The sequence below is a fragment of the Typha latifolia genome, chromosome 4 (genome assembly GCF_019914945.1).
Source record: "Typha latifolia isolate L0001 chromosome 4, TyphaL0001v2, whole genome shotgun sequence".
Taxonomy (NCBI): domain Eukaryota; kingdom Viridiplantae; phylum Streptophyta; class Magnoliopsida; order Poales; family Typhaceae; genus Typha; species Typha latifolia.
The window spans coordinates 17,069,749-17,085,191 of record NC_133089.1 but is presented as its reverse complement, the minus strand read 5'-3'; the positions used below and the strand labels follow the sequence as shown (position 1 = coordinate 17,085,191).

Genomic DNA, 15,443 nt, shown 5'->3' with positions numbered 1-15,443 from the left:
GCTTAAAAGAGGCTCCACTCAGACGGGCATAAACCCTTTATAGTAAATAAAAAAGAAATGGAAAAAGAAGGATTCTCTCAAAGTTCTGTACGCTTTTCTGGCAAATGTTCGTAAACTCTTTCTTTTAAATGACGAAAATACCATTTCAGTCGTTGCTGACTCATGATGCATAGTCTTTTATCCGATCCGCTTGGTATCTCTTCGGAGACATCCGATAAAAGGATCCGATCCGTTTAGTCGATCCGAACCCTTCCCTCTCTTTCCCCCCCCTCCTCTCTCTCGTTTATTTTTTGGTCTTTATGCCCTAATTTTTATAACTTCTCCTGCTCCTCCTACAGTCCTACTTCTACCAGTGTCTCTCAAAACCCTAAACCTTAACGCCTTGATCCCCCGTGCTACGATCTCGTCTCTCATATTGAGACCTCGCGAGCTCTCCGGTAAATGCTTCTCTCTTTTGCACCCAGCTCGTGTGTTTGCCTGTTATTCTCTTCAATTTTTGGGTGCCTTTTCTTTTATATATGAATTTGGATTCTCTCGTCCACCTTTTGGTCCAATATCCTGTATCTTTCCTTCTGATGTTAACTAATTAGCTGTCGATCACTTGATTCGCTTCTGATGGATTTTTCTGGTTCTTCTTAGCCATAATTTCTTCGTCTTGTGATCTTAATTTTATACTAGATTTGAACTCAGCATCGATTTGCCTACCAAACTAGATTTTTCCTTCTGATGTTACGAGCGAAAATTTGGATTTTTTAGTACCAATAAAGGTTCTGCAAGTTTCTACTAGGGTTTTAAATGATGCAACTGAGATCAGATCATCTATGTGACTGAGATCAGATCATTGATAGAGAGCATGGTACTGTAACGTAGTTTTCTTTCAACTAGTTTATCTCATTTTTGAAATACTGTGATGATTTTTACGTCGAGAGCATAGAATTGTGATCGGAAGTGTCATTATATTATTGTCGCATAAGTTTGTTATTTTGGCTCCCAAAGACCATCTAAGTATATGTGAAGTTATTCTTTTCAATAGTTTTCTGAACTTATTGTTTATCTAATTCTTTTCATGATTAGGGATTTTGCTTCCATCTCATTAATTAAAAGGCATACCTCTCATGGGGCCTTCATGATATGAATGAATCTGACGTCAACATATCAGGTTTTATTGAGTTAGCTGAACCCAGTAGAAGGTTATATGAACATGGGAGCAGAAGTGTATTTACCCATTTTGTGTTCATCCGAATATTTTACTGAACCTTCACTTGATGAGCTAGCTGTCAGAGAGGCTGCTGATCCCAATTACTGTAGTAGAGTTCCAGACTTTGTTGTTGGAAGAGTCGGTTATGGGAAAATTATATTTTATGGGAAAACTGATGTTAGATGGATGAAATTGGATGAGATTGTGAAGTTTAATCGTCATTCTGTAACAGTTTATGAGAATGAGGATGAAAAACCCCCTCTAGGCGATGGTCTCAACAAAGCTGCTGAAGTAACACTAGTCTTGTTACTAGAATCATTGGGTTCACAAGGTTCAAAGTCTAACAATCTGGTAGACAAGTTAAGGAGCAGCACCACTAGACAAGGAGCTCACTTTCTTTCATTTGATTCATGTACTGGTGAATGGAAGTTCTTGGTGGACCATTTTAGTCGATTTGGATTGGGTGAGGATGAGGAAGAAGATGTTCCAATGGATGATGTTCAGCCAATTTCAGAAGCAAAGGAGCCCCAAGTAAATGGATATGGAGTTGATTTATCTCATTCACTTCCGGCTCACCTAGGGCTGGACACATCGAAAATGCAGGAAATGAGGCTATTGATGTTTCCAGTTGAGGATGAAGATGAAGATCTCGATGGAAGCATTCCAACTGAGAGGAGATACCTTACCAGAGAACATATGAAGATTGATTCACCTAGTTCTAGTGCAAAAGTCTCCATGCTTAAATCTCCTTTACAGGGTTCCTCTCACAAAACTAACAATAAGATTAATCCTTCCATTTCAAGAAAAGCACCTCAATCATTACTTGAATACAACGTAAGTAGCTCAGATCTCAGCCCGTCAAGGATCATTCTCATGACAGGGCAAAATAAGGGATTTCAAGTAAGGACTACAAAGATAGAAGGGTTTAAACTTGAGGCAAAGCATGCAACTCCTATTGCTGGTAAATATTCTAACTGCATAGTTGATGCTGCCTTATTTATGGGCAGATCCTTCCGAGTTGGATGGGGACCTAATGGCATTCTTGTTCATACTGGCAGTCCAGTTTGTAACCCAGGAAGTGGTCTATCTTCTGTTGTTAATATAGAAAAGGTTGCCATAGACAAAGCTGTCCGGGATGAAAAGAATAAAGTTAAGGATGATCTTGTTGATTTGAGTTTTACATCACCATTGAATATTCACAAGTATCTTGACCATGAAGTACTCGAAATTGAATTTGGATCTTTCAAACTAAAGCTTCAGAAGGTCGTAACCAATCGTTTAATGCTACCAGAGCTTTGCCGAGCTTATATTGGTATAATTGAAAGACAGCTTGAGGTTAGTGATTTATCTACAGCTTCTCGCATACTCTTGATGCATCAGGTCACAGTTTGGGAACTGATAAAGGTTTTATTCCAAGAGAGGGAGACAAATGAGCAATTAAATCTCACATGTGATGAAGAGGATGAGGAGGATATGATATTAGATAAGAAGGATAGCTCTGTTGACATTGACCATGAGGCAAACCCGTTGGCTCGCAGAGCAGAGTTCAGTTATTGGTTGCAGGAGTGCGTCTTCCATCGTGTACAGGGGGAAGTAAGTTGCTTAAGCAATGCAAGCTACTTGGAACACATACTTTTACTTCTTACTGGACGGCAACTTGATGCGGCAGTAGAACTGGCTGCTTCAAGAGGAGATGTCCGGCTTGCAATCTTACTAAGTCAGGCTGGTGGATCAACAATTAATCGTTCTGACATGGCACAACAATTAGATCTTTGGAGAATAAATGGATTGAACTTAAATTTCATTGAAAATGAAAGGTTAAAATTGTATGAGATGCTGGCTGGTAATATTCAAGGTGCTCTTCAAGATTCATCAATTGATTGGAAAAGATACTTGGGTTTACTAATGTGGTACCAACTGCCACCTGACACTTCACTCTCTGTTATTATTCATACCTATCAACACCTTCTCAGTGAAGGAAGAGCTCCACATCCTGTCCCAGTTTATATAGATGAAGGACCACTTGATGAAGCACCGGAGTGGACTGCAGGTGATCGTTATGACATATCATATTATCTAATGCTTCTCCATGCTAATGAGGGGGAGACATTTGGTTTATTAAAAACTATGTTCAGTGCCTTTGCTTCATCGCATGATCCACTTGATTACCATATGGTTTGGCACCAACGATCTGTTCTGGAAGCTATTGGTGCTTTTGGCACAAATGATCTTCACGTTCTGGACATGAGCCTTGTTCATCAATTACTGTGTCTGGGGCAATGCCACTGGGCTATCTATGTCATAGTCCATATGCAATATCATGAAGATTTTCCTTACCTCCATGTGCATCTTATAAAAGAAATATTGCTGCAGTACTGTGAATCATGGAATAAGGAAGAAACACAGAGGCAGTTTATTGAGGAACTTGGCATACCTAAGGAATGGATGCATGAGGCTCTGGTAGGTGCATTATTCTCATTCTTGCCTTGCAATGATGCAGGGATTTTATTTTAATTTGACTCAAGGTTTTGATGTCTTAGAATTTTACTGACTACAGTTTCACAGTATTTTGTTGGGTACATAGATGGGTATCTAAAAGTCCATAGACGATGTTCAGTTTTTTCACAATTGTTGACAATATTTACATTGTATTATTGCAGGCAATATATTTTGAATACTATGGAGATCGTATAAATGCACTTGAGCATTTCATTCAATGTGGCAATTGGCAGAAGGCACACTCAAATTTTATAATATCAGTAGCCCATTCTTTATTTTTGTCATGTAAGTATTCTTACACTATAAACTAATAAACTTCTCAATTCAGTTTGTGGAATCTCACTTTATTGCGTAAAGTTGTGTATGGTTCTTAGTTGTTCAATTTTTGTTTAATATCAGATATTATAGGGGTATATTGTTAGTTGCGAAGATGACGTAAATTAAAGGGATATTGGACTGTTGTAGTGAGAAGATCTACTCATTGTGCTCTATTGATTGCAAAACTACAATAACTTGTTATTTGCATCTGCAAGGACAGACCTGTATATGGCATGATATATGAGCCAATTTATGTTATTCAGAAAACAAGCAAGACAACCAATGTTTCAGTTATGGCAGGTGAAGGTACTAGTCTGCTCTGTGACAGGATAGGTGGAATCTTGCTGTCACATACATCTAGTTCACTAAAAGTTTGTAGTGTTCATATGGTACAGAATTAGCGTTAAATTGGAATGCTGGTTTCTAATGGATATACTGGGAAATTAAACTGACCTATTCCTTTTGCATTATCCTTATTTTATTTTTGCCACTTCAATATAGGAATTGCATATAGTGGGTACTAATATACTTTTAGTTTCATTTTTCTCTGGTCATTCAGATTTTTTATGATGTCGTAGTCAAGAATGTGTTGTGTTAACAGTACCAAAGTTATGTCGCTCATCAATTTTTAAATTATAGAGAATCAAACTCCGACATGAGGTCACAAAGAAGATACCATAAGCACTTCCAATGAATTTTTGGCTAGAGGGAATTCTTGGTGTCACTGTCTAAATCTGGCTTGTAACCTCTAGAAAGATGCAGATCGGTGAGCGTACAGCTTGTAATATAGTAACAGAAGATCACATACTGAATGCTACCATTATATCATAGCTGTCATCCAGTGACTCAACTACAAGTACAAGACCTACATCTAATGATTTACCATATATAGTCCCTGATAGATTAGGTTGAAAATTTAGCAGTCCACTTCTTAGAGGAAGAGTTTTGGTACAAGTCTGCCACATCTGGTGTAATTGGCTTCAGATGTTCAACAGATCATTTAGGAAAAATCATCTATGGCTGAGACTTGGAATTATTTACAGTTCTTCTCAATATTTAGTGGACTCAGTATGCCAGTTGCAAGTCATTTTGAGATGAATCCTGACACACCTTCTTTTGCATGCTCTTATATGAAACTTTCGGATTTTATATTGTCAACAGGATTAATAATTCTCAGAAGTCATTTTCATGATCAAGTTCTGACATGACAAAGCAGTGGATCAAGTATCCCTTTTTTTGTTTTACTTCTTGTCTTGATGCTTGATAGCCATGCTTTTGTATAATTGGTATGCATGATTAACTCAGATATCATGTTTGACATTGTGGATGAAATCCATTTATTTGATTCTTGGAAATATGTTCAGCGGAACATTCAGAGATCTGGAGGATTGCTAGCTCCATGGAAGAGTACAAGTCAGAAATTGCTGAATGGGACCTTGGTGGTGGGATCTATATTGATTTTTATATTGTGAAAAATTCTTTGCAAGAAGAAATTATTTTGAGTGACTTGGTAAGAACTCTGCTTCGATAAATTATTCACGTCATCTACTTATAACTATTATATAAACTGCTGTTTGTTTGAGCCCACTTTCTTTACATAATGATTTGGCTCATGTTTTTCTCAATGCTAACCCACACATCAATATTTCTTTTCTTCTAGGACCCACTTGAGAAGAAAAATGAAGCATGCAGAAATTTCATCAGTCGCTTGAATGATTCACTATTAGTCTGGGGGAATCGATTACCTGTTGAAGCAAGGTAGGCAACATATTTTCATACAACTAGTCAATCATAACATGAAGCGCAATGGAGTTTCATCTGAACTTATGAATGAACATGTGGGTGGATAATTGCGAGACCTGGTGCAAAGCAACAGGCAGACATTTAGGCAGAACGATCTGCGCATAGTATCTAATACTGTGTAGGTTATAATTTTCTGTCTCACCAAGGATGCTCAGAAGTCACCTTGTGATAGTGCAAATTGGTCTTGAAGTCAGGTTCAAATTCTTGCTTATATGGGTCATTGATGCCTATGGAAATCCATAGTCTGATAAGCAAAGAACTGTTGAAACATGAAAAATGCTAAAAATACTCCTATCTAAACGATGAAAAGGAGTAGAAATTAACTGTTAAGAATTACGCTTTTTCGATCATCATCTCCAAGTTTGATAAAGCAGTGGAGTTCTCATTGACATTTTTCCAAGTCTTGTATACTATGCACCTGTGAAGAAAACATACACATAAAGATTACAACAAAACAATTTTGCCAATGACTATTGCTTCAAGTACCATTGTGGGATAGTGCTCAGATGGTCAAAGGGACTCATATTATATGAGTTGGATCTCAGTGGCATTAGTTTAACTAGGATATTATTTATGACATTATTAAGTTCCCATGTTTTGAAAAACTGTACCATTGTCTGCATCATCCACCTATAGGACTCAGAAGAGTTTCTAATTTCTCCATGTAACAGGGCAACCTTCTCGAAGATGGCAGAGGAGCTGTGTAGTATACTTGCATCCGCCCCGGGGAAGAATTCCGCACCAGATGTTCAAATGAACTGCTTTGAGACGATGCTCAGTGCTCCAGTCCCTGAGGACCTGCGATCTTCTCATCTGCAGGATGCCCTCTCAGTTTTCACTTACCTACTCACTGAAGCAGCATGATAGATCAATATTGCTTCCACTTTCTACAGCAGTAGCGCTATACTGCCTACTTGTAACACTAGAATTTATACATCATCATGGTAATTTTCACCTGCAATGCTTCATTTTCAACTTCTGGCTCACATTGGTCTGCATCTCATGCCATATGGAGCGGGCCTGGCTGTCTTAAGGAAAATGGATTAAATATCACTGCCAAATATTTTTGCATTTGAGGCTTTCTATGTTGCACAGGCCGTTTTGCTCACTTTGTCACAGCGTTAACAATGAATTTCCTATTTGATATTTGTCATTACTCCCACGTATACCCCCCCACATTGCAGAAAGATGCTGCAGGGTGTTGAAAGGGAAGGTAACTTGAAGCTCGTTACATCTTGTTCCATTTTATTGAATTTTTTTTCTAATTTCATATTGATCTAATTTAGAATTACAGTGGCATTTTTTGGTTTTCTATGATCGGAAGCCAATTGTTTGGAAACGAGAGGGAGTGATGAGGTAAAGAAGAAAATCTTTTTCTTTCTTTCATTCCAAGATGTTATACACCCTTGATTTTGGTGTCTTTTGTTCAATTATTATCTTTTTAATTAGCTATGCACAGTGACACTCAAGGAAAACGAGTCCTGCACGACTTGAGATGAGTTCCACCTTTCTGGGGATGCCATGATCGTTGAGCCCAGACCGGCCCCAGATGCCCAGGCAGGTCGGCCTGCATAGCCTTTCTAAGAAAATATTAAAAATGCCATCTGAACTTGTGCACAAATAAATGATACTAGTCTACACTAATTTATTACTGATCATCTCATTCTTCGGTGAGGAAAAATATATATTTCATACTTATATTTTTTTCAGATACATGATGAGATGAAAGCTCCGTCATTCTTTCAGTTGAGAATCAATGTTAGTTGAATTTACAGTTGCGTGATATTTTTATCATACCAAGTGTCTATATAACAGGTAAGAGTATTGAATTATATTGTAACTTTTTTTGAGATAATTATATGGAAACTATTTGTTGATTTTGCAATTAGTATCAGTATATACCGAGTCTATGACTAGGTTTTCATTGAATAGTGATTGAGATACTAGATAAAATCAATAGCTTTATTGTAAAACATCTATCTATACATTTAATATATATACAAATGATATCGTATCACGATAAAATTTATTCAAAAAAGGGTTAGAGATATTATTTGCATTATAGTTTTTATTGAGATGAAAGAGAAACACCTTATATTACATTCTTAGATTCAACATGAGTTAGAATTTTTGTAACAAAATGTTTGAGAAATAAATAGTAGAAAAAGATTTACTTTTGTGAAAATAAAATCAATGAACAATGAGATTGAAATAATGAATCATAAATCCAGTTCAGGTTGGAATTCCATAGGTAACAGAATCCAATATGAATCTTTCTAATATAATTATTGGGAAATAATTATTTCGTATCCTTGAAGTTTGAACTTGAAAATTCAAACATGGAAAAAATTGACTCATTAATTCAGTTGTGGTACCTACTAAATCTCATATATTAGTACCATATTTTCATATTCAAATATACTTCTATTCTGGCGTAGGTTATAGCTCATTTAATACATACAGTAGGGTAGAGAGGAGACATACAATTTCTCGTGAGAGATCGGCAGTGGAATAGTAACAAAATTATCTCTTTATTATCATTTATAACAACATCAAACTCTTCAGAATTTAGCACTCAATGATTTAAATATAGATCACATACACTGATTGGACTTCAATTAAACGTGCCAAGTCTTGATACGGGAGTCGAATATGTAATAAAAGATATTTGAGTGCATATATATATATATATATAAATTATATTGATTAGTAATGCTATGGACCTATCACGATAATATTTTTCTCATTCTAAATCACAAATAAAAATCTCAAAAACTGTGTGGATGTCTAAAATCAAACATCAAGGTAACATATAACCATTAACCATTTAAAAACATATCAAGTCAACAACAAGTTCATACAAATCCTCATAACAAATTAACATCCAAGTGATTTCCAACATAGTTCGCTAACCAAGGGCAGCATCTAAGATTCGAAGATCTCATTCTTAAATCTAAGAGGAACCAAAACATGAGATCAAGAGTGGGTATCAAAGTCAGTCACCCTTCCGCCTAAACGAGCATCCCTCCGTGAGACGCGCACGCCCTCCAGTTGGTTGACATAACACAGTCTGGCAGCCTCCGCATACTACAACCGTCTGAGAATGGCTGAAAACAGTCGTTCTGCAAAACAAACCCAAATCATACTTCCATCTTTACGGCCAAACAAACTCCCAGGTATATTGGCAAAGTATTTGAGAGAATCTTTGCAAACATACTGGTAGAAGCGGAGTCAATTTGCAAATTTACAAAAATGTATGTGGTCTTTATTTGCAAATAATATTTCATAATTCGTTCATCTATCGTTGCAATTTAGGTGTGGACCCAAAGCATAATTAAGGATAAACTGATGGAAGAAGAAAGGGATTCTTACATGTTAAAGCAACCCTGGCATTTGACATCCTACAAGCAGCAAATAGCGAATAGGAATTCATGAGATCGAGAATAGAGAGAAGAGAAGGAAGAAGTTGAGAATAGCGATGTTATCACCATAAAGAAGGAGTTAGGGGATTGGACCAAGCGCTTGAGCTTGTGCTTCCTCTTCTCGAGCTCCGCTGGGGGGTTCAAAAGATCGACGTCGTTTTGGAGAACCTACCAGATCACATTAACGAGATCAAAATAAAAAAGAAGATAAAAGGATTAAAGCTTAATCGAGATCGAAAGTGGGGACTCTAGAGAACTATTACCATGGTGGTGGAAGAGGAAGAAACCCTAGTAGCAGATGGATCGAGAATGTAGCGCCGCCTTTGAAGCAGGAGAGCGGCAAGAGAGAGAGAAGGGAGGAGGAACTATGGGAACCCTAATTTAGAGCTTTTATAGCTAATGGCCTACGTGGGCAAGATCATCTATCGTTGATCCCTTCCACGATCCATAAATCAGAGCCGTTGGATTACTTTGGTCAGGGTTGGAGTTGGGCGGGCCATAAAATATTTGGATATCAAACATAATTCTAATTGACTGAGATTCCACACACATACAAAAAAATTCAATTAAAGGTGTGAATGATAAAAAATAAAAAATAAAAAACCCCTAAAGAAAGGTTGTCTTACTGCTCGATTTTATTTATTTATTTTTATTTTTAAGAACTAGTGCATGAACAGATACGTCTCGACGTTGATTGAGATACATTCAATTGTTTGCTGTAGACCAGAATTTACAACACTGTATTCAATATTGGCACAACATATCTGATGCTACTTTGAAGTACATAAAAGATCCTACATTTCGTATCTAATAACGAAAAGAAAAAAAAGTTCAAAATAGCTGTAATTACTGTACAAGCTCAATATCCTGGAGGAAGATGTAATGCCTGAGTAAAACTCAATTTAATTTTGACTACCGACCTATAGAGTCATCTCTGGTTGGATGAAATGGAGGTGTTAGAGCTGTACATTAAACTCAGAAAGATAATGGCTGTCAACGCCAAAGTCAGAGCTGATGGGTTGGCAGTTTTCTGAGCAGCAACCGAAAACATGGTCACTGCCAATTGATCAGTATCTTCAACCTGTAAGATAATGGCGGGAGTGAGTGCGCCATTGCTATTTCTTCTTAGCATCAATAAACATGGCCCTTGTCCAATGCTCGACATCTTCAACCTGTGATGGTGGTGGGGGCAAGGTAGGGTGCTCCACTAAATCCCACCCTTCAACGAGGCTCTCAGATTTCCCGTAGTCTGTCATCTCAGCAGAGTAAAGAAAACTCGCAGCAGAGTTTGAGAGCTTATTATCACGAGGGCTTGGCTGATCAAACATTCAAATAACATGGTCATCAGGCATTACATCGTACTAGAAATGTTAGCTATACAAGGATCATATAACTATATAAGAATAAGGATTACTGTCATTGTTGTGTGCGTGCTGTCCATGAGACTACTTGATGAAACAACTGAACTTACATTCCATACTGATCTGTTGAGCTGCTGAGGCTGCTTATCAGATCTGCAAATAGGAGATGATATAAATATAATAATTTTCAATTTGTAGCAAGGAAAAGGTTTGACTAATCAGCTCTGAAATTAAATTACAAGGTTTGACTAATCAGCTCTGAAATTAAATTACAAGGTTTGACTAATCAGCTCTGAAACTAAATTACAAGGTTTGACTAATCAGCTCCGAAACTAAATTACAAAGAAGTAACTGCATATGTTAACACCCGGATCAAGTAATAACTTATGTAAAGTAACCATTAAATAAGTCCAGAGGGTGTTCTTTCTATTTCAAGGATTAGTTGAGTGTTTTCGAGAAAGGGTGGTTGGCAATTCTAGCAGCAAGAATGTGGATATAATGGCTCAATCAACCATATAAGTGAAATCTCAAACCTGTCAAGCAAAGAATTCAATGTGCCTGTTTTAGAAGAAAAAAGAATTTTCAATTGTACCTTGACCATGCCGTTTTTAATGAAACAACAGACCGGACTTCCCTTGATGAGGATAGGATGGCCAACAACTTAGCAAATGCTTCAAAAGTGGAAGCTTCAGAAGGTACATCTAAACATAATGAGTGATAGCAATAAGCTGTAATGCATGCGACACTTTTCTTGAGTAGAGATATCCCTTTCTGCAGGTCCTTGTGAGTCTCAAGGGAATGTGGAGAAGCAATTGAATAATTGAAACTGCCACTTAAACCAGAGTCAAGGAAAGGTTTCTTTTCAGACTCAACAGACGAAACGCCAAAATTGCTGGAACTTCGGCCAGACCACGAATTCTCCCCATTTGACGAGCAGAAATTTTGCCGTGGGATAAAAAGTGGATATTCCTTACTGCATAGCAGGTCTGGAGACATCATATCACTAAAACCATTGTGTTTAATTTCTAAAGGATAGATTCTCACTTAGTTAGCACCTTTGAGAGGATGGCCGTGAAACCCAGTATGAATCTCGTTGCCATATACGTGAACATGAACCCTGAAGCCACCATGCATTAGAAAGTTAATGTATTGGTATCAGAAATTTAAATACTATGTAAAGCCCAAACAGCCCATATGAAGTTCAAAATATAAAACATTCCTTGTAATCTTCACAGGCAAAAACAAATTAGCACAAAATGAACAACAAGACAAAATGCAACCACTCTTGTAGTGTGTATCACAAAGGACCACTATATAGGATATCCACAATCTACTGTTACAAATCTATGGCCAGGGATACTATATATATCCTTAACAGTTTTTATTTAATCTAAAAATAAGAAGGCAAATTTGTCCTTTTACTAAAATGAAAATCAGCATAAAACATTCTCTTAGTGTAATTAGGATACTAACTCCAACTTAATACCTCCCCCCTAATCTAGAGTGATCACCTATAGCTTACCGCGAAACCAGAAATGTGAAGGGACGGAGCAGCCAGGGTTGGAATTACAATGTTTAGAAGTTGTACCATGTACCTGTTATGCAACCATAGATAATTAAGTTACTTCGGTGCAAATAGGAACTTTCTATTGCAATATCTGAATAGACCAAAATGTTCTACCAAATGTTGTACACTTGGAAGAAGAAAAAGTATGAATGAATGATGTCAAACCCAAATCACAGATTCTCAGTAACTATCACAATTACCATGTGACAAAACTTGTAAATTGCAGGAAACAAACTTGTATTAAATCATTCTTGAATTAAACACTAGAAGTTAGATGCAAGATTGTCTAGGAAACCAGAATGATGATTAGAAATATAAGAGTGAGAAGAGCTGACCCCAAAGAGGCAGCAAGCTCCTCAGATGGAATTGAATGTGGATCAAGCCCTCTAGGTAACCGAGCATTGCATATTTGATCATATGGCCCATCGTACCCATCCTTTTTCTCTCCATCTGCATTGACCTGGATTCAAACAGCATAAAGCTGTTCAAGCTATTCAACAGCCGTCCAAAATTATCTTACTGATGAACCCTGAAACTGTTTAACTTATGCTACATATAAGAAAGATAATCAAACTACCAGAATTTTCCATGTGGAATTCTAAAGGGCTGTGGATGTAGATTGCCAAGGGCACATAAGCATACGTGGCAGAGTGATGCACATACTAGTACACAAGCAATGGCAATTTGAGTATATACAATATATAACTAAAGAGACTGACTCACAAGATGAGGATGGGAAATAGGGTCAGAAGGTTATAATTGTCACACTATGACTCCTTTTGTTGCCAACTATCACATGGCATGTACTTATTCTACTAACTGTCACAAGAAGATCCCAAATTCATAGGTACATCTTGTACTGACATAGACAACAGTACAAAATCACCCCAAACAGAGGAGAAGTCTGTGACTGCATGTGGGATGGAATCTGAGAAGCTACATATTCTCAAATAAGAGGTAATACTCCTACTACAGTAATAATACCCACCATGCTTCACCTAAACCATATGAAGAGTATCTAGTGAATTATTCTCTGGTTGTTTGTAATTTATAAAACCAAAAATTGAAATAACAAAATAATAGCACTCACTCGTCGAATAGGAAAGAGTCTGCCGATCTGTTTAATAACTATCGATTGTTTGTGGAGACGTTCTGAGGTGATTGCCATCTGCAGTGAACATAATACCAGGTCTATCAATGAATGACAACAAAAACTAGCAATTATAGCGCAGGAAAAAAGAAAACACATAAAAAGATATAAGCGAGTAGCCATCATGCATTTGGCATTTTTTTTTGTTTATACTTTGATTCCAAACCCAGAAATATATTGCAGGATTTATTTGCCATAGTTTTATCTTGGCCTTTTAACTCCATAACATTTTTGATTTGGCATGTTTTAAAACTGTGGGAAGGGTAATACGCGATGTGTTTTTCTCTAATTGATTTCATCTCTTCTCCCTGACATTTGATGCCTCATCTACATTACCCTCTTTGCCCTCTATAGGATTGTGTGCAGAGACATTTTACATATTCAATGTCTTAAAAATGAAAAAAATAAAATTTATACAAGTTTTCTTTGAAAGATGATACAGAAAAGGAAAACTTACATAACCTAAACCCTGTGTGTGGATGAGATTAGGGTAAAACTTGTCCAACAACTCCACACGATTTTTGTCTAACTGAAAATGAGAAACTAATAATTAGACATTGCATCTGCAAACTTCAAGCACATTCTTCAACAGAACAGATAATTGATATTGATTGGATAAAATAAATGTAATAGGAAATCCCATACTGTCGCAAAAGCTGAATCCAACAATGCGTATTGTAACTTCACATCATTCGATACTTCCTCAACCTTAGCCTTCTCTGAAAGAGAACACTAGTCGCAAATATAAATACAGAAACATGGAAGTGAAATGGCAATTTAGGAAATCCTAAACAGACAAGTATTATCTGGAAAGAAACCAACCTTGTGAGAGTGCTTTCCTAAGGTTGCTTAATCGATCTTTCAACTTTTTTATTTTTTCATTTTGGTTTACTCTCCAATTTCTCTGATCATCTGCCTTCTTCTGGAAAACATAGAAAAAAAAATAACTTCATAGCTGGTCTAGAACTGCTTTTTAAATTCAGTACATGGTAACAGACAGACAGCCAAGTAGAATAGGCCCTATAAGTCTGTCTAAATGGAAGCACATGCATAAGTGACCACTTGACTGCCCTTTGTGACTTGCATTGGCTATGTAGGACTTGTTGAAGCCCTAGTATTATTGACTCTTCAGCTAAAATATTGAACTAATAGAAGCAAAAGGTGCTTGTTAGCTTGCATACATGAGAATGCCTATAATCCCTACAACTATTTGGGGTTAATGCATTGACAACTTAAACCTCCTTATCTTTGAGTTGTGCTTTAGCTGACCCCATAATGCTGGGGGAAAGGCTTCCATGATAATGGAGTGCATATATTGATTTGCCCTACATGCTATTGTCTAGAAAGAAGAAAAAGCGAATAAAAATACAAGCTATTTTGCAGTAAAAATAAGGCCAGTGAAGAAGTAAAGTTTCAATTCTCTTCATCTTTGATATTTCAGAAACAAAGGCTTTCCGCAATTTGTAAAGGAATCATCATAATATGCAACAGAAACAGCTAGCAATTGGTGTTTCGACAATTACACATAACTCATAGGGAGGGACCAACGATTAGTCTTGCAATACGATGAGGACACGAAGGCAAACCTTTGCCTGTAGGGCATCGTTCAAGCGCGAATAGAGCGAATCGCGGTAACTCTTCAACGACTTCAGCGACGAGTTGTATTCGTTCAATCTTCAAGTCAAATCACATACACGAAAAATCAATGCAAGAATGGAAGCATATAAGAAATTATCTAACAAATAGATGTTATCTCAATCAAATACGCAAAAAATCGAGCTTTTCAGGGAGATTGCAATCACCTGTAGTTAACGCAGATGGCGCAGATGGAGGCGAGATTGGAACCCTCGCATATGGCGCAACTGCTGCTCTTTCGCGCCATGATCGACTCCACTCCACTCCGCTACTTGGAATTCCGCTTCGAATTGCGTTCGATTAGAGGGGATTTTTTTTTCTTCTCTTACTAGGGTTAGACTTTCGAGGAGGGAGAAAGAATTAGAGGAAGCGAGGCAACACGAAAGGGAGTAGAGGGAGTAAGGATCTCGTGCAATGTATTGGAGAAGACCAGTGCGAATCAACGGTTACCGTTCGAGGATCCAATTGCTACGCGCGCCAAGATTCGTGC

At 37.2% G+C, this 15,443-nt stretch overlaps 3 protein-coding genes across 5 annotated transcripts; 1 reads left to right on the top strand and 2 right to left on the bottom strand.

The window, feature by feature from the left end:
- Positions 1 to 292: 292 nt before the first annotated feature.
- LOC140787007 (nuclear pore complex protein NUP96) lies at positions 293 to 6,980 on the top strand. Of its 2 annotated transcripts, none has more exons than XM_073135743.1 (6): positions 293 to 437; positions 1,075 to 3,658; positions 3,859 to 3,982; positions 5,380 to 5,525; positions 5,676 to 5,773; positions 6,490 to 6,980. In XM_073135743.1, exons 2-6 carry the CDS (start codon positions 1,196 to 1,198, stop codon positions 6,680 to 6,682), a joined length of 3,024 nt encoding a protein of 1,007 aa, XP_072991844.1. In that variant the 5' UTR covers positions 293 to 437; positions 1,075 to 1,195; the 3' UTR covers positions 6,683 to 6,980. The 2 variants fall into 2 exon arrangements, with proteins under 2 accessions (XP_072991844.1, XP_072991843.1); XM_073135742.1 differs by having other exon boundaries at positions 307 to 437; positions 1,160 to 3,658.
- A 1,622-nt stretch (positions 6,981 to 8,602) lies between these two features.
- LOC140785610 (small ribosomal subunit protein eS27y) lies at positions 8,603 to 9,632 on the bottom strand. Its single transcript, XM_073133534.1, has 4 exons — positions 9,504 to 9,632; positions 9,307 to 9,408; positions 9,191 to 9,219; positions 8,603 to 8,940 (listed from the first exon to the last, which is right to left on the bottom strand). Exons 1-4 carry the CDS (start codon positions 9,504 to 9,506, stop codon positions 8,814 to 8,816), a joined length of 261 nt encoding a protein of 86 aa, XP_072989635.1. The 5' UTR covers positions 9,507 to 9,632; the 3' UTR covers positions 8,603 to 8,813.
- Positions 9,633 to 9,930: 298 nt separating this feature from the next.
- On the bottom strand, positions 9,931 to 15,353 carry LOC140787188 (uncharacterized). Of its 2 annotated transcripts, none has more exons than XM_073135978.1 (12): positions 15,121 to 15,353; positions 14,905 to 14,992; positions 14,141 to 14,240; positions 13,964 to 14,037; positions 13,776 to 13,847; positions 13,259 to 13,336; positions 12,504 to 12,628; positions 12,124 to 12,196; positions 11,657 to 11,718; positions 11,194 to 11,574; positions 10,655 to 10,754; positions 9,931 to 10,556 (listed from the first exon to the last, which is right to left on the bottom strand). In XM_073135978.1, exons 1-12 carry the CDS (start codon positions 15,198 to 15,200, stop codon positions 10,356 to 10,358), a joined length of 1,434 nt encoding a protein of 477 aa, XP_072992079.1. In that variant the 5' UTR covers positions 15,201 to 15,353; the 3' UTR covers positions 9,931 to 10,355. The 2 variants fall into 2 exon arrangements, with proteins under 2 accessions (XP_072992079.1, XP_072992080.1); XM_073135979.1 differs by having other exon boundaries at positions 10,712 to 10,754.
- Between the last annotated feature and the right edge of the window lie 90 nt (positions 15,354 to 15,443).

Coding starts and splice junctions, on each gene's coding strand:
- LOC140785610 (XM_073133534.1), bottom strand. Junction 9,220..9,306: donor CCCCTAACTCCTTCTTTATG/GTGATAACATCG, acceptor TGCTGCTTGTAG/GATGTCAAATGCCAGGGTTG. Junction 8,941..9,190: donor TGCCAGGGTTGCTTTAACAT/GTAAGAATCCCT, acceptor TTTGTTTTGCAG/AACGACTGTTTTCAGCCATT.
- LOC140787007 (XM_073135743.1), top strand. CDS start 1,196: ATGAACATGGGAGCAGAAGTGTATTTACCCATTTTGTGTTCATCCGAA. Junction 3,983..5,379: donor CCATTCTTTATTTTTGTCAT/GTAAGTATTCTT, acceptor AAATATGTTCAG/CGGAACATTCAGAGATCTGG. Junction 5,526..5,675: donor AAATTATTTTGAGTGACTTG/GTAAGAACTCTG, acceptor CTTTTCTTCTAG/GACCCACTTGAGAAGAAAAA.
- LOC140787188 (XM_073135978.1), bottom strand. CDS start 15,200: ATGGCGCGAAAGAGCAGCAGTTGCGCCATATGCGAGGGTTCCAATCTC. Junction 11,719..12,123: donor TTCACATTTCTGGTTTCGCG/GTAAGCTATAGG, acceptor TGGTGGCTTCAG/GGTTCATGTTCACGTATATG. Junction 10,557..10,654: donor GCACGCACACAACAATGACA/GTAATCCTTATT, acceptor ATGTTTGATCAG/CCAAGCCCTCGTGATAATAA.